The sequence below is a fragment of the Orcinus orca genome, chromosome 4, assembly GCF_937001465.1.
Source record: "Orcinus orca chromosome 4, mOrcOrc1.1, whole genome shotgun sequence".
NCBI lineage: Eukaryota > Metazoa > Chordata > Mammalia > Artiodactyla > Delphinidae > Orcinus > Orcinus orca.
Window position 1 is genome coordinate 25,446,448 of NC_064562.1, and position 25,283 is coordinate 25,471,730.

The 25,283-nt window shown below is 36.9% G+C and overlaps 1 protein-coding gene across 1 annotated transcript in view; it reads left to right on the plus strand.

The window, feature by feature from the left end:
• SMARCA5 (SWI/SNF related, matrix associated, actin dependent regulator of chromatin, subfamily a, member 5) overlaps window positions 1–25,283 on the plus strand; it is a 46,558-nt gene that overhangs the window by 7,037 nt on the left and 14,238 nt on the right. Inside the window, exons 3-13 of the mRNA XM_049709518.1 lie at window positions 1,752–1,918; window positions 4,312–4,412; window positions 5,907–6,007; window positions 6,777–6,956; window positions 8,345–8,500; window positions 8,599–8,730; window positions 11,040–11,108; window positions 14,255–14,364; window positions 22,269–22,495; window positions 24,335–24,456; window positions 24,534–24,686. Coding sequence (XP_049565475.1) covers window positions 1,752–1,918; window positions 4,312–4,412; window positions 5,907–6,007; window positions 6,777–6,956; window positions 8,345–8,500; window positions 8,599–8,730; window positions 11,040–11,108; window positions 14,255–14,364; window positions 22,269–22,495; window positions 24,335–24,456; window positions 24,534–24,686 — 1,518 coding nt within the window. The remainder of the gene's footprint in view (window positions 1–1,751; window positions 1,919–4,311; window positions 4,413–5,906; window positions 6,008–6,776; window positions 6,957–8,344; window positions 8,501–8,598; window positions 8,731–11,039; window positions 11,109–14,254; window positions 14,365–22,268; window positions 22,496–24,334; window positions 24,457–24,533; window positions 24,687–25,283) is intronic.

A 25,283-nucleotide genomic window follows, 5' to 3' on the forward strand; every position in this document is an offset into this window, starting at 1 on the left:
AGTACTTTTACTTTAAAATATCTAGACTCTGACCTATCTGAATTTATTTCCAGAGCTTATTTATCTTGATCCAAACATAGCAACAATAATAGTCTTTTTTAAGTAGCAGCATCTTTCTCATTGCATGTTCTTGGCTTTTCTTTTATTATACATGTATTAGGAAATGAAATTGCGCAAAATACATATATGTATATGGATCTCAGTTCAGTACTTTAAAACAGTTTTTTAGTCTTCAGAAACAAACAACTGAAGCTTGTCATCTATAGAACATTACTAAGGAGAAACATGTTGACCTGTTGTTAGTTGTATGGATTGGGCTACATTTGTGGTCCAGTGAAACAGTCACCCTGTGCCTTCCTGATAGCAAATTGGGCTTCAGTTTTACCTTGGTATGATTTAAAAAAATTATGTTTTCCTTTAAAAAATACATAGTTTTTACAACATTACGATGTTTGAGTATCTCTGGTGTTTGCTAGGTAAAATATTGTTTTGGAATTCATTCTAAAATTGACATTTTAAGCATTTATAGGTAGAGATGTTGAGTTGAGTAACTGGTTTCTCTGTTTATTGAACTCTTGTCTTCTTGTTTCTCCTTTTTTTAACCAAACTGTTAGAGTGTCTGTAAAAAGTCTGTTGTCTTAAAGGCTCTAGATTTCCCTTGTTTATTTATTTTTATTTTTTAAAATTTTATGCAGTGTTTCACAGAACTAACCCCCAAGGGTTTTTTTTTTAAATAATTCTACAGCATTTCTATTTATTGATTGATTGATTGATAGGCTGTGTTGGGTCTTCGTTTCTGTGCGAGGGCTTTCTCTAGTTGCGACGAGCGGGGGCCACTCTTCATCGCGGTGCTCAGGCCTCTCAGTGTCGCGGCCTCTCTTGTTGAGGAGCACAGGCTCCAGACGCGCAGGCTCAGCAGTTGTGGCTCACGGGCCTAGCTGCTCTGCGGCATGTGGGATCTTCCCAGACCAGGGATCGAACCCGTGTCCCCTGCACCGGCAGGCAGACTCAACTGCTGTGCCACTAGGGAAGCCCCACCCTTGTTTATTTTTATAAAAACTTGATTTCAAGATCTTAAATGTTTTTTGGTTTAAATTCTTCCATTCTCTTTGTGTGATAATAGGGAACATTCAAAGCAGTAGATCTTAGATATGAAAATAAGAAATGGTATTAAGAACTGCATTGGGTTAATGAATATTTCATGAACTTAATAGGTGTTTTTCAAGCCTGATAGCCTTTTAAAATTTAAAACAGCCTAACTGATGAATGACCAATGCATTTTCCCCCTTCTGAATAAATACACTTGTATTGCATAATGTCTTTTGATTTTTTATTTGATATTTTTTCGTCAACTGTATTGAAGTATAATTGACACACAATAGTTTTATATTTGTAATTCAGTGAGTTTTGGCAAACATATGCGGTCATTTAACCACCTTACAGTCATGATGTAGAACAGTTCTGTGATCCCCAAAACTTTTGCTCCTGCCCTCATCCCCTTGCCACTTCAGATCTGCTTTCTACGAAATCACTACTTAGAATTTCATATAAGTTGGATCGTATAGTATGTAGTCTTTTATGTTTGGTTTCTTTCATTTAGTATAATGCTTTTGAAGCTCATCTGTGTTGTTACCCATAGCAGTAGTTTGTTCCTTTTAATTTCTGAGATTGTTGTGTGGAGGCATGTTGAAACCTTGATTTCTGAAGTTGTATTAATATTCTGATAAAATGTGTTTTAAAATTTTTTGCAGCAAACTGACCGGGCAAATAGATTTGAGTATTTATTAAAGCAGACAGAGCTGTTTGCACATTTCATTCAGCCTGCTGCTCAGAAGACTCCAACCTCACCTTTGAAGATGAAACCAGGGCGCCCACGAATAAAAAAGGATGAGAAACAGAACTTGCTGTCAGTTGGCGAGTGAGTAATATTTGATACTTAATAGTTGAAGCAAACTTATTTTTGATAGTCTTCATTAGGAGCATAAAATCACTTTATTAAAAAAAATTGTTTTGGTGCTGTTATTTATTTGGCCTGATTGGCTTGGCAGGATATAGCCATACATGTATAAATAAATAAAAATTTGCATAATGCTTTATTTTTATATGGACTGAATAGGGAATTCAGATGTATTCCACTCCTTGGAGTGGAAACAAATGCAGAGGTTAAGCGGCCTATTTAACATCACCTAGAAGGAATTAGAATAATCCAGCATTGAACTTAGATCTGACTTGGGGTGTGCTCTGGTCTCCTAAACCACATACATGCATTGAGGGTATTGCTATTATCTGAAGTCTGTGCATGTGTGTGGATGTTGTGATGATTTATGCCATAGCAGTTTGTTTAAAATTTTTGTTACATACTTAGTTTTCTTTATATAAATTGAAGTGTCAAGGTGTATGATGACACTGTTAGGTGGTGGTTCAATATGTGTAAAGTAATTCTTACATGTTGAATTTATAAATTTTTTTTAGAATTTGTGCTGGTTGGATAACTAAGATGTTCAGTTTGTAATAATAAATTTAGGGCAGTCTCAGCTCCCTGGAATGGCTATATGTAATTTCCAAAGTGAAAAATGAAATGTGATCAGTAATTAAAATATGCTAGGTTATCTAAAAGAGGAGAGTACAAACTGTTATCAACACTGTTAAATTTACTACATAGTATACAGAAACATGGAGGTATTAGCTCTATCTCGAGGGCATTATCATCAAAAAGCATATTACCTTAATTTTATTTGGGGTATTCTACTCATCTGATATATCTTTTTTGCTAATCCATTGTTTGTAACCAAAGTGCTTTTGTTTTAATACGTATGAAACTTCATGAGAACTTTGCAATTCAGATGTATTTAAATTTTTCAGACTTGAAGTTTGCAGCTGTTTAAATAGCCTCAGTCTCGTGCTCTGGAAATGCAGACTGCTGTAATGGATATTGTTATGGGGTCATCAGTATGATGGCATGAGAAGAAACACTTCTATTAAGAGCCTGTAAGATAAAGATACCATGTAGTAAATAGATAAAAAATTGTTCAGCTTTGATCTTATTAGTGTTGGTGAAGAAAAGGAGTCTTGGTTAATAGATTTCTTTTCTACCCATCAAACCATCTTAAATGGAAAATTAGCTTAAGTGAAGTAATTAGGGTAATGGTACTGTCCTGTCCTTCAGTAAAAGTAGATATATGCTTTTTTTCCCCTTTCCATCATCCAGTTAACAATCAACGATGCCTCAATTTGAAGTAATAAAGCATATTCCAGCTTTTATCTTCAGTTTTAACAACCATAATAATTATCTTGATAATATATTGTGAAGGAGATTTTATAAAGAAAAAAACGAAGTTAAAATTCTCAGTTTATGGAGAATAACTTGGGGTTGGGGGGGCGGGTAGATCTTTGCACTAGGTTTCATAGGGTTGGAATGCAGAGAAGCACAAGAAATAACACTTTTCACTAAGACCTTCTGATTAGAAGCACATAAAACAAACAAAAACATCCTTGCGTTTTTATTGCCTTGGCCTGTATTTCTGAGGAATATTTCTCTGTCTGGGAAGGCTGACTGTCCTCTCCCATCAAGCATGTAGTTTTGGTAGAAATAAGCAGTAAGTTAGATTTAGAGGTCACAAGAGTGGAATAATCTACTGTTTTCTAATTTAAATGAAAATATTTGTTGAAAATATGAAGGTATAATTGGAAACTTGAGAATTGGGGAGTAAATAGTTTTACTTACCTGAGTCCTTTAGAGATTAAGACATCTGGCAATATTATAACTACAGAAAATTAGTTATTAAGAGGAAGTCTCTGATTCTCTTGGGATGTAGAATCTGGGCAAGTGTATTTAAAATGCTTTGAGTAATTCTGATGAATCTAGTTAAGAGTCATTGCTTAAGCCCAAAGTCTCTATTCTGCATATTCTGCAGCTTTTGGTGAAAGCTGTAGTTTTAAAAATGTGACTTCTGGTACTATTTGAGGTCGGGGGGCAAAATACTTAACTTTAAAATGCAAATTATGAGGTTTTTCTGACTGCATATTTCCTTGAAATTAGATTATCACATTTATGTTTATCAGGTTCTGGTTAACCTAAGGTATTACTCTATTTTAAAAACTGTATGTATATCTTAGAAAGCCATGTAAAACATTTCAGGTTTAAATTTACTAATGATTTCTACTGTTTACTTTTTTGTCTTAATTTACATCCCTGTTAAGAGATTATTGTGTAATCTTGGTCAGCCTCTTGACTATTATGTTGAAATAGTAGCTGGTAGTCAAAATTAAAGCCAAAACTCAAATCACTTGATTTTATTTTAAACTTGACAGCTATCGGCACCGAAGAACAGAGCAAGAGGAGGATGAAGAATTATTAACAGAAAGCTCCAAAGCAACCAATGTTTGCACTCGATTTGAAGACTCTCCATCATGTACGTTACACATATTTAATTACTTGATCTCTGAAACATCCCCTTGTGAGATATCCTTTGGTTAATGTTCTGGATTTTTCTTGGCTGTAATTTATAAATGGAATTTTTAGTGATCTTTTGAAATTTATTGATAATGAAATGAACTTCAGATATTTTTTGGATGGAAGGCATAGTATATTTGTACAATAGTGGTGCTGTATTTCAAAGGGTCATAAAACGCCATTGTGCTTGTTGTGGCCTGAATGTATATGTAAAACTGGGAATGAAGTTTGCCTTATATTTGCCGCAGATAAGAAGACTAATGTGTAAAAAAGGGCACTTCATAAAGACTGTTTTTACTCATCTTCTGATTTTCTATCTGTTATAAATTTTTTTCCAAAATGTACTTGTTGTTAAAGGTTTTCCAAGAGAAAACATGGTTAACAAGGTTTAGGTTTTACCCATATATGATCTTGGTTGTCTGGTGGCACGGTTGTCTTCACTGAAGCCCAGCGTTTTTTTCCTGACCTCCTTTCTCTGTCTCACTTGATGACAAGTTTGTATGATCATAGTGGTTGTGAGCAAAAAAAAATTTATAATAGTCAATATAGGATGTATAGTTTGGATTTGTTATCTTAATAATTAGCAAACTGAACTTCGGGGAAGATAGGATTTGGTTAGAAATTCAGCAGGCTGGTTAAAGCGTGTACCTCCAGATTTTTTTTTTTTTTTTTGCTACACAGTACGCAGTTTCCATTTCTTTTCATGAAGCTAGAGGCCAGAACCAGATTTACCAGGAGAAAGGAAATTTGAATGATTTGTTATCTCTTTCTCACATTCCTACATTGTAACTAGTTTTCCCAGCATTGATGAACTTTTCATCTCAAAGCAGTGTTTTTCAAAAGGGATGGAGTACAGAATACATAGTTTTTTTAAAAAGTTGGGTTATTTATGATCCATATACTTAGTAATTATTATGGGGTGGGAAATATGTAATAAACCCTGAAAGAGATACAGTTCCTTTTTGTAGGACCCCTTGGAAAAGTAAAAAAAAGTAAATTAGGGAAGGGTAAAGGAAAAACAATCTCTTCTAATTCCTATTTCCCCTTTGTTAGGACAAAAACAAAGTCCCCAGAGGTCATCAGGGAAGGTGAAAACGTTTGGTTAGAAACACTTGTAGTAACATTGAAAAAGGAAATAGAGAGGCCAAAGAGTCTCTAGGACCAGTATATGGGTAACATAGGAACTGAGTGATTGAGGTACTCTGATGCCACCTGTCATGGTTCCTGTACTCGGTTGTCTTCCATATCCGTCATCTCCACTCCAGACCACCGCCACTACCTCCACTGATTTGAAACTTGCAAAATTCCCATTCTTAAGACCTAGTAAAGAAAGTACAGTCAGAATAAACATGTATAGGCCCAAGTTAAACCTCTGAGTATCAGATGGAGGGGGAGCTTCCCACCTGTTTTTATTGTCTTTAAAATGTGCATGTCGTTTTTCTTTTGTTCTTAGATGTAAAATGGGGTAAACTGAGAGATTATCAGGTCCGAGGATTAAATTGGCTCATTTCTTTGTATGAGAACGGCATCAATGGTATCCTAGCAGATGAAATGGTATGTGTTTGATAGCTTTGTACAAGTCCACATTTTATAATTTAAAACCTTATACATCATTAGATTTATAAAAGTTAAGGCTTGCAGCATATAGTTTATTGATTATACTCTAGAACTGTTAGCAAACTAACCCTCTGTCAAACTGATAAAAGCTCACTTTAGTTGCATAAGTGGGATCTTACATCTGTACTTCAGCTGTGAGGAATTATTATCTATGAAAGTATAATAAATTTAAAAATAATACATTTTGAGAAACATGCCTTTGGTTGACTTTTACAATGTAATGATTTGGCCATCTCCCTTGAATTCTACAAAACACAGGTGGTGGGGTCAATTGAATGTCATCGAGAAATATTTTATCCATGATGGTAGCTTGTACAGTTCTGTCCCGTAAAACATTATATCTTGTTTACTATTTACTAGTTACGTAGTGAATGTTTTATGTTTCCCTATAGCTATAGTGCCAAGACAATTGCTTAGAGAAAGTATGGAATCAAAAGAAATAGGTGTCAATTCTAGCTCTGCTAGGTGACCTTGGAAAGTCACTTAAATATCTGGGCCTTATGGAGATGGTAATAGTACATCCTTCAAAGGCTTGTGAAGGTTAAATGACGTAACACTTGTAAGCTTGACACATACCAAGTTTTTGCCATTTGTTAGCTGTACACATAGCTTTTCTTTTAAATGTTTCCGTATATGTCGGGAAGGATGAATATGGAAGTCTGTTTTGTTTTTGTATTTCATTGCTTTGTGTTTATTTTTCTTTCAGGGCCTGGGAAAGACTCTTCAAACAATTTCTCTTCTTGGGTACATGAAACACTATAGAAACATTCCTGGTCCTCATATGGTTTTGGTTCCTAAGTCTACATTACACAACTGGATGAGTGAATTCAAGAGATGGGTACCAACACTTAGGTCTGTTTGTTTAATAGGAGATAAAGAACAAAGAGTAAGTTTCTCATATTTCATTACATTTTTGATATTAAAAGAATTTGAATTTAGGTTTTGTGGGAGGGGAATAATTAGAGGAGGGATAAAAGGAGAGAAAAAGGTCCAATAATAAGCTTGGTCTTCACAAATATTAGTAATTTATAAGTGGAATATTTTTTTGATGGTTAAGATTTATACTATGAAAATGGAGTTGTAGACTGTAGAAAGCTATAAGAATATAGTTGTTTTCTCCTGCTTTCTGGGGGTAGTTACAAAATCAAAGGCTGTGTCTCATTCTAGCAGCATTTTCTTTTTTTTTTTTTTTTTTTGCCGTACGCGGGCCTCTCACTGTTGTGGCCTCTCCCGTTGCGGAGCACAGGCTCCGGACGCGCAGGCTCAGCGGCCATGGCTCACGGGCCTAGCGCTCCGCGGCATGTGGGATCTTCCTGGACCAGGGCACGAACCTGTGTCCCCTGCATCTGCAGGCGGACTCTCAACCACTGCGCCACCAGGGAAGCCCCATTTTCTTATTTTTAAAAGAAGTTTTGAGTGTGTGAGGTGGTTAGAAATTTAAGGAGCCAGGTTTTTAGATTGATGTATATAATGGTAATAGTCATGGAATAGTAATTTGTAATAGTAAATAATAATGTAAATAGTAACGTAATGAGTCGGTATGATAACTATCGAAATCAGTTAAAATAGTGATAAGTTGGCACATCCTTTTTGGAAGAAGATATGGAAATAATGACACTATTAAGAGTATAAAATTCAGATTAAAAAATGTACTCATACTGCATTGAAGGACTATGTACCTAATTTTGTTTTCCCTTTATTCAGGTATCAGTGATGACTCTAGATTTCTTTTCTCCCTTTTTGTATTCTAAGTTACAAAATTGCTTATTATGCTTTGAAGCCCAATTGTTTAACCAGTCTTTAGTTTCCTCACCTGTAAAATGAGAAAATTAATAGCAGTGTCTTAATAGATCTATAAACATAAAAGGAATGAAAGTGCTTACTGCAAACTAGCCTTTACTCCTTATCTATCTTTATGTCAGAAAACTCTCTATCCTTTTCTAAACCTATGTGCTAAGAATTTCAGCACCTAGTGGAATCGAGGAAAGAAGACATTTTAATAGTTAGTCTGTTGACTTTTTTTTTTTTTTTTTTTGTCTGTTGAATTTTGTACCGAAGAATTTTGTCAGTTTGTTTTTACTAAATGGTTCTGACATGATTACTTCATGGTTAATGAAGTTACTTTGAGCTGGTTCTAGCTGCTTGGGTACTATAGATGGCTCTTCTTTTTACTCTTCCCACCCCCTTTTACATAGTAGATTACCTCCTTGTCATCAGTAAATTTAATGTATAGTTTATTTCTGCATGGTGTAAATTTTTTCTTTTGCTACACAGGCTGCTTTTGTCAGAGACGTTTTATTACCAGGAGAATGGGATGTATGTGTAACATCTTATGAAATGCTTATTAAAGAGAAGTCTGTTTTCAAGAAATTTAATTGGAGGTACTTAGTTATAGATGAAGCTCACAGGATCAAAAATGAAAAATCGAAGGTAATTTGATATTTAGATGTGCAAATCATTTGTACCTTAGTTTAGAATTCGATCGATGTACAGAATATTCATCCTAATGATGAATTTGTTTCTTTCAGTTGTCAGAAATAGTGAGGGAATTCAAGACTACAAATCGACTATTATTAACTGGAACACCTCTTCAAAACAACCTGCATGAGCTTTGGTCACTTCTTAATTTTTTGTTGCCAGATGTCTTTAATTCAGCTGATGTAAGTATTTCTTATTATTTTCTAGTTGGAATAATGTTTTTTAATACTATACATTTTTGTAATAGAATTGGCCTGCTTCAGAAATCAAACAAATGGGGCTTCCCTGGTGGTGCAGTGGTTGAGAGTCCACCTGCCGATGCAGGGGACACGGGTTCGTGCCCTGGTCCGGGAAGATCCCACATGCCGCGGAGCGGCTGGGCCTGTGAGCCATAGCCGCTGAGCCTGCGTGTCCGGAGCTCCACAACGGGAGAGGCCACAACAGTGAGAGGCCTGTGTATCGCAAAACAAACAAACAAACAAATGAACTCATAGAAAAAGAGATCAGATTTGTGGTTACCAGAGGCAGAGGGAGGGGGGGAATTGGATGAAGCCAGTCAAAAGGCACAAAGTTTATTGTACTTATTTATCTTCCACTTATAAATAAGTAACAGAGATGTAATGTACAGCGTGATAAACGTAGTTAACACTGCTGTATGTTATACATGAAAGTTGTTGAGAGTAAACAACAACTAAGAGTAATTAATAGTAATAAATCCTAAGAGTTTTCATTACAAGGAAAAATATTTTTTCTGTTTCTTTGATTTTGTACATATATGAGATGATGGATGTTCTGTAAACATTGTGATAATCATTTCATGATGTGTGTAAGTCAAATCATTGTGCTGTACACCTTAAACTTATCCAGAGCTGTGTGTCAGTTTATCTCAATAAAACCAGAAGAATAAAAAAAAAAGAATTGGCCTACCTTTCAGTCTACTTGAGATAATCATTACTTTTTCACGCCTTTAGGTAGTTAGCCTCGTGTGACCTACTAAGTTTTGTATGCATTCTGAGAATTTACTTTTGTGCCTTTTGATTTTAGTCTTATTTTAGAAATCATGGTTTGTTCTCTCTGGAATGTCATAGAGTCACATTCTTATTTGGTGGTCCTGTTGGCCTGACATTGTTTCAGTGGCTCTAGGTGGACTGCTTATGTTTTTAAGGTAGTACTCAGGGTGTTCCCCCAAGTGAATTTGCGTACTTCATGTTGCCTGTGTTTTAAGTCCCCAGGATGCCCTCTCCCCAAGATGGCCTTCAAGTTTGGTGAAATATGTCTAACCATTCTTTCTTACGGTCTAGCAAACATAGAACCTAATCCTCACCTTTGATAGATTATTTGCAGTGATGGAAATGGTTAATTAACTATTTGAACTGTTGGTTGTACTTAGGAACATAATGTACATTATGTCGAGAGTCTGTGCTTATTAGTAATTTCATTTTTTTGTTGGACTAGAATTCATTTTTGACCCTTTGTTACCATTGCTGGAGTGTGTGTGGCTTTGAAGAGCTTATTCAAATAAGTTCCAAAAAGGTGTTAATTTTGGTTTGTTGTGTTAAGTAAGGATCATTTTAAGAGTAGAGAAAATTGTGTTCTTGAAAGACATTTAGTCAGTGTCATCAAGCTACTTTAGTTCTGCTTTATGTATTTTGATTTTGTTTTTGAGATAATTTTTTTCCTACCACATTGACACTTCCATTTGTTTAATAATCTCTGCTAAAGCTTTGTTTTAGTTAACACAGTGAACTCTAAGATTATGTTTACTAACAAAGCAAATACAGTTGACCCTGAACAATACAAGTTTGAACTGGGCGGGTCCACATTTTTTTTTTCAGTAGTAAATACTATAGTTCTGCATGATCCACAGTGGGAGGGCTGACTATAAGTTACATGTGGATTTTCAGCTGCATGGAGTATTGGTGCTCCTAACCTCTGCATTGTTCAAGGGTCAGCTGTATATAATAAATATGCTAAAGAGGTAAGGATAGGGAAACTGTCCTTGTTCAAATCCTACCTAAATACTAATGAAATGCTGATAATCTCAATTTCACTTTTAGTAAGTTTAATGAAAATTGACATTGCTCTAGAAAGCTTGTGTTTGAGTAGTCTGAATGGTCTTTGAGAACAAACCGTGAAGTGGTTTTAGTTTTTAAGGTTTTCTGAAACTGAAGAAGGATATTTTTTCAAGGATATTGATTTTCTAATTCTGTAAAACTTGGTTTCTAACAATTTTCTTTTCACTATGAAACTTGGCATCTGGATGTTTTTGAGAAAAATGTTAAGGAAATTATGATTCTCAAACTAGTTCTAAAATTAATTGCTAACAAAGCGCATATGAAAAATAAAGAATTGAACTAAATGATATTTGTGGTTCACAACTCAAACATTCAATTAATTTTAGAAATTATTATATGCTATATAACTAGCATAACAGGGTATTTGTAGTTAATATTATCTCTGATCTTAACGTATTTTTTATTTGTTAATCTAGGACTTTGATTCCTGGTTTGATACAAACAATTGCCTTGGGGATCAAAAGCTAGTTGAGAGGCTTCATATGGTAAGTATTTTGGAGTAGGGTTAGAAAGCATATTTCCAGTGGGAAAAATGCTACAGATTTAAATTAGTGCATTATTTTTCTTTAACAGAAAGCACAGTGGCTTTAGCATCAGATCTGTTTGAATCCTGCCCACTTAACTGCTTAATCTTATGATGGGAGGAGGGGTAATATAGGCAGTTTTAGCCTTAGAACGAACCTAGGGTGGAATACTAACTTTATGAAGGAAAAAAGTAATCCCTTAGGGTTAAAAAAGTACAGTGGGGGAAAGAAGAGTTGCATAAGGACTTAATATAGATAAGTTTTGGAAGCTTAGTTCCATTTACATTCCGTAGGAGAATCTAACAGATTTTGTTCTAAAAGGCCAAAGGTCCATCTGTTGTTCTTAAATCCAGTGACTGTGTGTAAGCAGTTGCTAATAGCTCAGTGCGAGAAGAGTTGATATGTTTTTGCCGTGAAGTATGGCTTCGTTTCTTCCTGTGGAGATTCACAAGTGAAAGTTGGTAGGAAGATAGAAATTTCTCTGATAGACCACAAATTGTGATACCCTGGCCTGCAGGGTAAATCATGTAAGCATGACATAGAAGGTCTTTCATGACCTAACTTAGGGTTCCTCAACTTTTGTTGACATTCTGGTATAAATAATTTTTTGGAGGGCGAGGAAGGGTGGCTTTCTTGTTTGACAGCATCCCCAGGGCTTCTGTGCTCTAGATGCCAGAGTATATGCCCTCATTTGTGATAATGAAAAATGTTTCTAGGCATTATAAACATGTCTTGCAGGGCAACATTGCCCCTCCTCCAAAACGTTAACCTTTCGAGTATTTTCCAACTTCTGTTTCACTTCTTATATCAAGCTTTAATTTGCTAGAGTTGCTGGCTCCATTGTCAGTTTTCTGTAAACATTGTGCTAATTTCAGTCTCTCTGCTTACCTTTTTTGCCACATCTAGTATCCCCTTTCCTGCCCTCTTACTGATAACACCTAGGCCAAGACTCAGTGGTGATGTCACTTTCTCCATAAATACCCAGGCTGAGGCCAGCCTAGAGACTCCTTCTGTATATTCTATCTTTACTAATCTTGACATTCTAAGTTATAGGACTTTGCGCAGGGTACTGAAATGACTTATTTACACATGTTTTCCCTGCTGCATTGTAAACACAAAGGCAGAGTATGTCTTAACATTTGTTCTTGTATCCCTAGCACAATGCCTGGCTCAAAGTGGATATTTGATTAAGGGGAAAAAATTAAAAATTTTATGAATGTTCCGATATTTCTTTCTACATAAATTAATTTTTAAGATACTTTAAAATTCTATGTACTGAAATTTTATTTTGTTAAACATTTGAAGATGATGATCTAGACACCTTTGTTTCAATTTAGATGGCATTCAAGCATGTAAGCACTTAGATTTATCTGTTTGAAGGACTGTGGAGTATATATGTAGGCTTTGCTTTAATAAATAGAGGGGTACATGTAGGTAAAGCATAAGAAAATCCACACAACAGAATACCAGTTTTGGCATTTGTTTGTTTGTATGAAGATACTTACCAAATCAGGGGGAAAAGGTCTGGTGGCTACCATTCTGCTCTGTCCTGAAAATCCCACCATAGCTCCTGTGATCTCATAATGAAAGAGTATATTCACAATCACATGGGTGTACTTAGGAATGAGATAATTCTTGTCGTATGAGTTTTCTATTGTTGCAACACCCCCCAGCACCCCCAAAAACCCGCACCAAAACCTAAATTGTATGTGTTTTAATAATTCCAGAAGTTATGAGTTGGCTGAGAGGGCTTTTTGCTGGTTTTACCTGTACTTATCCAGCTGCATATACCTGGACAGTTCTGGAAGAGGGCCAGTGGGGCTGAAGGTCCTTGCTCATGTGTCTGGCAGTTGGTGCTAGCTTCCGGCTAGGGCCGCACTAGCTTCCTTATGTGATGGCATTAGAGTACTGTTGCTTATTATTTTTCTCACCAATTTTTAATTTGTTTTGTGGTGATTATATTTTTATAAGCTAGTGTAAATAGAACAAAGGACGACACAAATAAAAGGATATCTTTAGTTTTATAGATGTCAACTGCATACAACATTGGTATGTCTCACAAGTATAATGTTGTGTAAAAGAAACCAGATATAAATGAGCATGAGTCTTTATAGTTAAAAACAGGCAAAACTAATTTACGATGTTAAAAAGTATGAATATTGCTTACCTTTGGGAAGAAAAAGGGGGATAGTGACTGGTAAGTTTACAGAAGGATTTATGGGATGTTCTGTTTATCTAGGAGATGGTTACATGGGTATGTTTACTTGATTAAAATGCATTCACGATTTGTATACTTTGTATACTTTACATTTGTATACTTTACATTTGTCTACTTTCATAAGAAAATGGTAGTAAATTAAAAAACTGTAACCATGAAGACATCTTAATGTAGACCTAGCCATTTCTTAAGTAATGTTAGACAGTCTACATGCAGGTAACTAGTTTGAAATCTGAGAGGCAATGAATGTTGAAAATATCATCTTGAAAATTTACTATTTTTAATACTTTATGACAGTATATATTTTTAAAAAATTTTTGTTGGAGTATAGTTGCTTTACAGTGTTGTGTTAGTTTCTGCTGTACAGCAAAGTGAATCAGCCATAGGTATACATACAACCCCTCCTTTTTGGATTTCCGTCCCATTTAACTCACCACAGAGCATTGAGTAGAGTTCCCTGTGCTACATAGCAGGCTCTCACTAGTTATCTGTTTTATACATAGTATCAATAGTGTATATATATCAGTCCCAATCTCCCAGTTCATCTCGCCCTCCCCTTCTCCCTTGGTATCCATACATTTTCTACATCTCTTTCTGCTTTGTAAATAAGATCCTCTATACCAGTTTTTTCAGATTCCACATATATGCGTTAATGTAAGATATTAATTTTTCTCTTTCTGACTACATATTGAAAAAATATTAATCTTAACATTACTCTTTAGGAAATCACTAATAATAAGCTATATATTTGGAAGGAAGAAGTCCTAAGAATAATTTGATGTCCAAGAAGTTACATTTCTTTCTGTGTATTTAATAGACACTTTTGAGATCCTGAAATAATACTTATATTACAGATAAGGTCATCTGCATTTCTTTTTGCTCTTTTAAGGTTTTGCGTCCATTCCTCCTTCGTCGAATTAAGGCTGATGTTGAAAAGAGTTTGCCTCCAAAGAAGGAAGTAAAAATCTATGTGGGTCTCAGCAAAATGCAAAGGGAATGGTATGTGTTCTGAGACGTTTTTGAAATCACTCTTGATCCTGTACTAACTTTCATTTGTATTTTATTTTCCTAACTTGTGTTGTCAAGGAATTCTGTTTGCTAGATTGAACTCGGCCTAAAGAGTTTCCCAGTCGTATAATTTGATTAGGACTTGCTAATCAAATTTGTGATGCAAAGCCTTTATTAGATGAAGGAATCAAGTTGGGAGGTTTATGAATTCAAAAATTAAACTTGGCATTTAACAGGGATGCATTTAAAGCCTGCTGCTTGGGTTTCTATAAAAGAAGCTGTGGTGGCACAGATGGGAGACATGTGGTTAACCCGGTGGTTCATAAATACTGGCCCGTGGACTAGTGTTAGTCCCTGATGAAGTTGGAGATTGTAGAGGTATGAGAAAACTTAAGTGCTTTCTCTTATCGCAGAAAGCTACATTTATTTAATTTAAAAGACTCCGGTCTGAGTTGATGTTTTATTTTAGGCAGGATAAAATGTCCTTTTGTGAAATTATGGTGATGACACATGGTAGCTACTTTTACAATACTTGAATAGGACATACTAAAAAAGTTGAAAACCTTGTAAGTTTTTATTATCTTTTTCTTCTTTTCTTTTTTTTTGAATTTTATTTTATTTTTTTATACAGCAGGTTCTTATTAGTCATCAATTTTATACACATCAGTGTATACATGTCAATCCTAATCTCCCAATTCATCACAGCACCACCCCCACCACCCTGCGGCTTTCCCCCCTTGGTGTCCATACGTTTGTTCTCTACATCTGTGTCTCAGTTTCTGCCCTGCAAACTGGTATATCTGTACCATTTTTCTAGGTTCCACATATGTGCGTTAATATACGATATTTGTTTTTCCTCTTTCTGACTGACTTCACTCTGTACGACAGTCTCTAGATTCATCCACATCTCTACAAATGACCCAATTTCGTTCCTTTTTATGACTGAGTAATATTCCATTGTATATACGTACCACATCTTCTTTATCCATTCGTCTGGTGCTGGGCATTTAGGTTGCCTTCATGACCTGGCTATTGTAGATAGTGCTGCAATGAATATTGGGGTGCGTGTGTCCTTTTGAATTATGGTTATCTCTGGGTATACGCCCAGTAGTGGGTCATATGGTAATTCTGTTTTGAGTTTTTTAAGGAACCTCTGTACTGTTCTCCATAGGGGCTGTATCATTTACATTCCCACCAACAGTGCAAGAGGGTTCCCTTTTCTCCACAACCTCTCCAGCATTTGTTGTTTGTAGATTTTCTGATGATGCCCATTCTAACTGGTGTGAGGTGATACCTCATTTTACTTTTGATTTGCATTTCTCTAACAATTAGTGATGTTGAGCAGCTTTTCATGTGCTTATTGGCCATCTGTATGTCTTCTTTGGAGAAATGTCTGTCTAGGTCTTTTGCCCGTTTTTGGATTTGTGTTTTTGATATTGAGCTGCGTGAGCTGTTTATGTATTTTGGAGATTAATCCTTTGTCCGTTGCTTCGTTTGCAAATATTTACTCCCATTCTGAGGGTTGTCTTTTTGTCTTGTTTGTAGTTTCCTTTGCTTTGCAAAAGCTTTGAAGTTTCATTAGGTCCCATTCGTTTATTTTTGGTTTTATTTCCATTACTCTAGGAGGTGGGTCAAAAAAGATCTTGTTGTGATTTATGTGAAAGAGTGTTCTTCCTATGTTTTCCTCTAAGAGTTTTATAATGTCCGGTCTTACATTTAGGTCTCTCATCCATTTTGAGTTTATTTTTGTATATGGTGTTAGGGAGTGTTCTGACTTCATTCTTTTACATGTAGCTTTCCACTTTTCCCAGCATCAGTTATTGAAGAGACTGTCTTTTCTCCATTGTACATGCTTGCCTCCTTTGTCATAGATTAGTTGACCATAGGTGTGTGGGTTTATCTCTGGGCTTTCTATCCTGTTCCATTGATCTGTATCTCTGTTTTTGAGCCGGTACCATATTGTCTTGATTTGTATTGTCTTTGAATTGTCTTTGTATTGTATTGTATTTGTATTGTCTGAAGTCAGGGAGTCTGATTCTTCCAGCTCTGCTTTTTTTCCTCAAGACTGCTTTGGCTATTCGGGGTCTTTTGTTTCTCCATACAAATTTTAAGATTTTTTGTTTTAGTTCTGTAAAAAATGCCATTGGTAATTTGACAGGGATTGCATTGAATTGGTAGATTGTTTGGGTAGTATAGTCGTTTTCACAGTGTTGATTCTTTCAATCCAAGAACATGGTATATCTCTCCATCTGTTTGTGTCATCTTTAATTTCTTTTATCAGTGTCTTATAGTTTTCTGCATACAGGTCTTTTGTCTCCCTAGGTAGGTTTATTCCTAGGTATTTTATTCTTTTTGTTGCAATGGTAAATGGGAGTGTGTCCTTAATTTCTCTTTCAGATTTTTCATCATTAGTGTATCGGAATGCAAGAGGTTTTTGTGCATTATTTTTGTATCTTGCTACTTTACCAAATTCATTGATTAGCTCTAGTAGTTTTCTGGTGGCATCTTTAGGATTCTCTATATATAGTATCATGTCATCTGCAAACAGTGACAGTTTTAGTACTTCTTTTCCAATTTGGATTCCTTTTATTTCTTTTTCTTCTCTGATTGCCATGGCTAGGACTTCCAAAACTATGTTGAATAATAGTGGTGAGAGTGGACATCCTTGTCTTGTTCCTGATCTTAGAAGAAATGCTTTCAGTCTTTCACCATTGAGAATGATGTTTGCTGTGGGTTTGTCGTATATGGCCTTTATTATGTTGAGGTAGGTTCCCTCTATGCCCACTTTCTGGAGAGTTTTTATCATAAATAGGTGTTGAATTTTGTCAAAAGCTTTTTCTGCATCTATTGAGATGATCATATGGTTTTTATTCAGTTTATTAATATGGTGTATCACATTGATTGATTTGCGTGTATTGAAGAATCCTTGCATCCCTGGGATAAATCCCACTTGATCATGGTGTATGATCCTTTTAATGTGTTGCTGGATTCTGTTTGCTAGTATTTTGTTGAGGATTTTTGCATCTATATTCATCAGTGATATTGGTCTGTTATTTTCTTTTTTTGTAGTATCTTTGTCTGGTTTTGGTATCAGGGTGATGGTGGCCTCATAGAATGAGTTTGGGAGTGTTCCTTCCTCTGCAGTTTTTTGGAAGAGTTTGAGAAGGATGGGTGTTAGCTCTTGTATAAATGTTTGATAGAATTTACCTGTGAAGCCATCTGGTCCTGGACTTTTGTTTGTTGGAAGAGTTTTAATCACAGTTTCAATTTCAGTGCTTGTAGATTGATCTGTTCATATTTTCTGTTTCTTCCTGGTTCAGTCTTGGAAGGTTATACCTTTCTAAGAATTTGTCCATTTCTTCCAGATTGTCCGTTTTATTGGCATAGAGTTGCTTGTAGTAGTCTCTTAGGGTGCTTTGTATTTCTGCGGTGTCTGTTGTATCTTCTCCTTTTCCATTTCTAACTTTATTGATTTGAGTCCTCTCCCTCTTTTTCTTGATGAGTCTGGCTAAATGGTTTATCAATTTTGTTTATCTTCTCAAAGAACCAGCCTTTAGTTTTATTGATCTTTGCTATTGTTTTCTTTGTTTCTATTTCATATATTTCTGCTCTCATCTTTATGATTTCTTTCCTTATACTAACTTTGGGTTTTGTTGTTGTTCTTTCTCTAGTTCCTTTAGGTGTAAGGTTAGATTGTTTATTTGAGGCTTCTCTTGTTTCTTGAGGTAGGCTTGTATTGCTATAAACTTCCCTCTTAGAACTGCTTTTGCTGCGTCCCGTAGGTTTTGGATTGTCATGTTTTCATTGTCATTTGTCTCTAGGTATTTTTTAATTTCCTCTTTGATTTTTTCAGTGATCTCTTGGTTATTTAGTAACATATTGTTTAGCCTCCATGCGTTTGTGTTTTTTACGTTTTTTTCCCTGTAATTGATTTCTAATCTCATAGCGTTGTGGTCAGAAAAGATGCTTGATATGATTTCAATTTTCTTAAATTTATTGAGGCTTGATTTGTGACCCAAGATGTGATCTATCCTGGAGAATGTTCCATGTGCACTTGAGAAGAAAGTGTAATCTGTTTTTGGATGGAATGTCCTATAAATATCAATTAAATCTGTCTGGTCCGCTGTGTCATTTAAAGCTTGTGTTTCCTTAGTAATTTTCTGTTTGGATGATCTGTCCATTGGTGTAAGTGAGGTGTTAAAGTCCCCTCACTATTATTGTGTTACTGTCGATTTCCTCTTTTATAGCTGTTAGCAGTTGCCTTATGTATTGAGGTGCTCCTATGTTAGGAGTATATATATTTATAATTGTTGTATCTTCTTCTTGGATTGATCCCTTGGATTGATCAATCCCTTGAATTGATCATTATGTAGTGTTCTTCCTTGTCTCATGCAACAGTCTTTATTTTAAAGTCTGTTTTATCTGAAATGAGTATTGCTACTCCAGCTTTCTTTTGATTTCCATTTGCATGGAATATCTTTTTCCATCCCCTCACTTTCAGTCTGTATGTGTCCCTAGGTCTGAAGTGGGTCTCTTATAGACAGCATACATATGGGTCTTGTTTTTGTATCCATCCAGCGAGCCTGTGTCTTTTGGTTGGAGCATTTAATCCGTTCACGTTTAAGTTAATTATCGATATGTATGTTCCTATTACCATTTTCTTAATTGTTTTGGGTTTGTTTTTGTAGGTCCTTTTCTTCTCTTTGTGTTTCCCACTTAGAGAAGTTCCTTTAGTATTTATTGTAGAGCTGGTTTGGTGGTGCTGAATTCTCTTATCTTTTGCTTGTCTGTAAAGCTTTTGATTTCTCCATCGAATCTGAATGAGATCCTTGCTGGGTAGAGTACTCTTGGTTTTAGGTTCTTCCCTTTCATCACTTTAAATATGTCATGCCACTCCCTTCTGGCTTGTAGAGTTTCTAGTAGAAATCAGCTGTTAACCTTATGGGAGTTCCCTTGTATGTTGTTTTTCCCTTGCTGCTTTCAATAATTTTTCTTTGTACTTAATTTTTGCCAATTTGGCAAAAATGTGTCTCGGTGTGTTTCTCCCTGGGTTCATGCTGTATAGAACTCTCTGCGCTTCCTGGATTTGGGTGGCCATTTCCTTTCCCATGTTAGGGAAGTTTCCGACTATAATCTCTTCAGATATTTTCTCTGGTCTTTTCTCTCTGTTCTCCTTCTGGGACCACTATAATGTGAATGTAAGTTACGTTTAATGTTGTCCCAGAGGTCTCTTAGGCTGTCTTCATTTCTTTTCATTCTTTTTTCTTTATTCTGTTCCACAGCAGTGAATTCCACCAGTCTGTCTTCCAGGTCACTTATCCGTTCTTCTGCCTCAGTTAATCTGCTATTGATTCCTTTTAGTGTATTTTTCATTTCAGTTATTGTATTGTTCATCTCTGTTTGTTTGTTCTTTAATTCTTCTAGGTCTTTGTTAAACATTCTTGCATCTTCTCGATGTTTGCCTCCATTCTTTTTCCGAGGTCCTGGATCATCTTCACTCTCATTATTCTGAATTCTTTTTCTGGAAGGTTTCCTATCTCCACTTTGTTTGGTTGTTTTTCTGGAGTTTTATCTTGTTGCTTCATCTGGTACATATACATAGCCCTCTGCCTTTTCATCTTGTCTGTCTTTCTGTGAATGTGGTTTTTGTTCCACAGGCTGCAGGATTGTAGTTCTTCTTGCTTCTGCTGTCTGCTCTCTGGTGGATGAGGCTATCTAAGAGGCTTGAGCAAGTTTCCTGATGGGAGGGACTGGTGATGGGTAGAGCTGGTTGTTGCTCTGGTGGGCAGAGCTCAGTAAAACTTTAATCTGCTTGACTGCTGATGGGTGGGGCTGGGTTCCCTCCCTGTTGGTTGTTTGGTCTGAGGTGAGCCAACACTAGAGTCTACCCAGGCTCTTTGGTGGGGCTAATGGCGGACACTGGGAGGGCTCACGTCAAAGAGTACTTCCCAGAATTTCTGCTGCCAGTGTCCTTGTCCTCACAGTGATACACAGCCACCCCCACCTCTGCAGGAGACCCTCCAACACTAGCAGGTAGGTCTGGTTCAGTCTCCTATGGGGTCACTGCTCCTTCCCCTGGGTCCCGATGCACACACTACTTTGTGTGTGCCCTCCAAGAGTGGAGTCTCTGTTTCCCCCAGTCCTGTGGAAGTCGTGCATTCAAATCCCAGTAGCCTTCAAAGTCTGATTCTCTAGGAATTCCTGCTCCCGTTGCTGGACCCCCAGGTTGGGAAGCCTGACGTGGGGCTCAGAACCTTCACTCCAGTGGGTGGACTTCTGTGGTATAAGTGTTCTCCAGGTTGTGAGTCACCCACCCAGCAGTTACGGGATTTGATTTTATTGTGATTGCGCCCCTCCTACCATCACACTGTGGCTTCTCCTTTGTCTTTGGATGTGGGGTATCTTTTGGTGAGTTCCAGTGTCTTCCTGTCGTTGATCAGCAGTTAGTTGTGATTCTGGTGCTCTTGCAAGAGGGAGTATGAGCACGTCCTGTACTCCGCCAGCTTGAACCAGTCCTCACTGTGGTTTAATTTTCATTTCCTCCTCTTTTTGTCTTTTTTTAAAAGTTTTATGGGTATCTGAAATCTAAAAGGCTGGAAACGCTGACTTAAGTGTAGTGTTCAGAGGAGGGGAATAAATAGCCAATGTGGTATAACCAGGAGAGAACACATCTCAAGTATATTGTTTCATACTTTATATTGATAAGTATTTGCAAGGGTCTGCAGTTGTTGGTAAAAGGACAGAAGGGATGTAAGGCAAAGAAATGGGGATGTTATCTGGTAAAGAGATGACCAGTGTAGAAGATAGGCCATCCTAAAAATTTTGAAAGATGTTAGGGATAGGCTTGTCTTATATACTTCTAAAATACAGAATTAAGACATGAGTCAATGCTGAGGGAAGACAAATCTTTTTTAGTTATAGTCATATTGAGGAACTTTATATCAGTCAGAATTGTGGGTGCCTTGAGTATTTCGTGCCCCATAATTGGAGTTGTTAAGCATAGATTGCTTTCATTGTTTATGTTATTTTGCTCAGTGGGTTCAAGGTGCTGAATATTTGGTATTTGGACAGATTGCTCTTTCCTTTAGAATAATGTCTAACTTCTTAGTGTATACAGTCAAGGCTTTTCATAATCCAGCCTTAGCTTAACTGATCCCTTCTCTTCCCCCAGCCTGTACACTTTTACTTATATTTAAATCGCATTGTATTCATTTTATCATCATCATATGCTTTATGCTCTCATGATTCTTTCTCTCTCCTTAGCTCTTAATGTTCTTACCCAAATGCTACACTAGCTACGTTGAATTATAATGGAATAGTGGCACTCTTCTGTTGGAAAAGACTACGAATTGAAATTATGTTTAGGGCTTCCCTGGTGGCACAGTGGTTGAGAGTCCGCCTGCCGATGCAGGGGACACGGGTTCCCGGTCCGGGAAGATCCCACATGCTGTGGAGCGGCTGGGCCCGTGAGCCATGGCCGCTGAGCCTGCGTGTCGGGAGCCTGTGCTCTGCAACGGGAGAGGCCACAACAGTGAGAGGCCCGCGTACCACATACACACAAAAAAATTATGTTTAAAACTGGTCTTTTAAGTTTTGCTTTATTACTTAAAAATGTTGTATCATACTGTTTCATTTCAATTCATCCCAAGGAGACGAATTTACTCTTTCGGACCTCAAGGCCCAAAGCATTAATGGTACACATTAGAACACTGGGGGGAATAAAGAGAAACAGAAGAAGAAAGAGGTTATAGGTGATAGACTCCTAACTACACCTTAGAAGTTGATGGGTTGTTTCTTACAGGTATTTTGGGTTGAGATGGGATTGAGGATGTAAAGTGGCAGAGACTCGTCCCAGGAACATTTGAGCCCTCTTAAAATGTTTTTCTTCTCACTAGGTATACTCGTATATTAATGAAGGATATAGATATACTAAACTCTGCAGGGAAGATGGACAAAATGAGGCTACTGAACATCCTGATGCAGTTGAGGAAATGCTGTAATCACCCATATCTCTTTGACGGAGCTGAACCTGGTCCACCTTACACAACGGACATGCATCTAGTTACCAACAGTGGCAAAATGGTGGTGTTAGACAAACTGCTCCCTAAATTAAAAGAACAAGGTACTTAACGTTACTGGTATCAAATGGAGAAGTAATGGAAACTGTCTTAAGACAGAATCTTAAGATTCTGATGTTAAGATGAAGGAGCCATCCTACCCTATGAAATGACTACTCTGGCACTTTCTAAAGTTGAAGTGTGGGACATTTAAAAACTTCTGTCCATTATCTGAGCTTCCCCCCCGCCCTCCTATTTTAAGCCTTAAATCTTTTAGAAAGTGATCAGTAGTTAGGGTAGCCACACTCCCTGGATTTGGGGGAGAGTTCTTTCTTATTTTATACATGCTTTCCTAGAAATGTCAACTTTTTGTTATAAAATGCCAAGAATGCTCTTCTCACCCATATGTAGTTCCCAGAGCCTTTGGTAGACAGTGGTGTTGTGTTCATGGTATTTTTTCTTAGCTGTTTGTGTGGATTTTTAATTTAATTAAATGACATGTGCACGGACCCAAAGCGGTTTTATTTGTAACACATTGGCTTTTAATATGAAACTGAGTATGTGTACAGATGTATTTAAATTACAAGAATGTAGAGAGAATTTAGTAGGAAGCCAGCTTCAACAATTATAAATTCATGGCAAAACTTGTTTTCATCTACATCGTACCTACTTTCCATCTCCGAGAACGTTTTGAACCAAATCCCAGACATCAAGGCATTTCATAGACAAATTATTCATTCTGTAATACGAAGTATACAGTCAGATATAAAGTTTCTCCATTTGTGTTTCTCTGTATATTTTGGTAAGAATGAAAATTGTACCAGTAGATGAATTTCCTCTAGCATATTGACTGTTGAAAACATTGTAAGAATTGCCAGTGAATTGGTTTACTTTTTTCTTTTTATACCTTTTTCTAAAATGTATTTTGTAAAATGCTTTCCTTGGGCCTCAGCCTGGCCTCACTGCATTCTAGGGGCAGTATCCCCCGCTTCTCCCGCCACTGGCCTTAACCGGCCCTCGGGCCCTCCCACCTCCCAGGACAGGGTGGCACCTGCCACTCTCAGGACCACCCTTCCAAGGCAGAGTAAACCGGGACCCTGTTGCTAAATAAATAAATAAAGATAGATAGATAAATAAATAAATAAATAGTTTTCCTTAAAAGCTTAGTAATTGAAGAAATTGAACACATGGGGAGGAGTGGCAGGAACTTGCTAGGAGACTACTGAACGTCCGTATGCATTTAGGATGTGGGAGGGTGGACAAGAGCAGATTATCAGCCTCAGCTTCTAAGAGAAGATAGTTTCGTAATCATTATTTTTTAAAAGGATCCCTTTGTCTTCGTAAGTCCTACTGAAGGTGGTGTGCAGCTGGCTGAAGAAATGCAGTTGGATAATTTGAGTCACGGCATAAGTGAAGGGTGATGGTCTAGATGTGAGGCGCATATTTATGGTCCTTCCATCTGGATTGGGTCTTGAGAACTAGAATGAGACCAGGGTGTTGGGTATGTGTTCGGAGATGTGTCGGGCTGTGCACAGGGAGGAGCTGTGGTGGAGGGTTATTTTTAAGTATGTGGGATAAAAAGATAGTGATTCTCTCAGCCTTTGGGATGGCAAGACCTCCCAGGCCAGAGGTGTAAATACCCTTTTCTGTTTACAAAAACACTTTCCTTCAGTGTGTTGTGTAAATACTACCCTTTTCTATTTGTGCATTGATGGGAATAATGTGGGGAGTGACTAACTTGGATAATAAATAATGTGCAGTTTTTTTCTTGTAACTAACTACGTAACCTGGAATTAAGGAGTAATTGGTTAGTCTTGGTTTTGGTTAGCCTTAAATTTAAATAATTTTTTTTTTCTTTTTACTTTTGAAGCTTCTGATAATGGGCTGTTAATGTTTGCCGACAGGTTCACGAGTACTAATCTTCAGTCAGATGACGAGGGTATTGGATATTTTGGAAGATTATTGCATGTGGAGAAATTATGACTACTGTAGATTGGATGGGCAGACACCTCATGATGAGAGACAAGTAAGTAAAATCTGGGGAGGGGAGATCAAAAAATTATCAGATAAAATAATTTTCTGACATTTATTTTGTGTCTATAGGAGTCCATCAATGCATACAATGAACCAAACAGCACAAAGTTTGTTTTCATGTTAAGCACACGTGCTGGTGGTCTTGGCATCAATCTTGCTACTGCTGATGTAGTAATTTTGTATGACTCGGATTGGAATCCCCAAGTAGATCTTCAGGCTATGGTAAGAGATAACAAATATATTCTGTGCCTAACAGACGTTTTAAAGTAAACTGATAAACAGTCTACAAATGTCAGTGACTTAATCCCGTAGAATTGTATTTTCTCTGACCTCATAGTACAGTGAGGGTATTTTGCTGGTGATCTTCCATCTAAATCAGGGTATTTCCATCTTACATCTTTGCCATATCTTAGGACCTTAGAGTCCTATTATATCTGCATCCTTTTGGTAGAAAGGGGAGGAGAGAAAGCTGAGAATTGCCCAGGAAATTTTTTTATGGGGCAGAACTGAAAGTGACCCCACATTCATTAGCCAGCACTCAATCACATAGCATAACTTACTGCAAGGGAGTTGGTAAATGATAGTATAGTTGTGTCCCAGGAGGAAGGGGTAGTGGGTTTGGGGAGCTACTAATCTGCCTGCCACATTAGATGTTTAAAATTTCAGGCCCATGTGTGGGACCAAGATAGCCAGATCAAGAGGATCATTCTTTTTTTTTTTTTAATTAATTTTATTTTATTATTTATTTTTGGCTGCGTTGGGTCTTTCTTGCTATGTGCGGGCTTTCTCTAGTTGGGGCGAACAGGGGCTGCTTTTCGT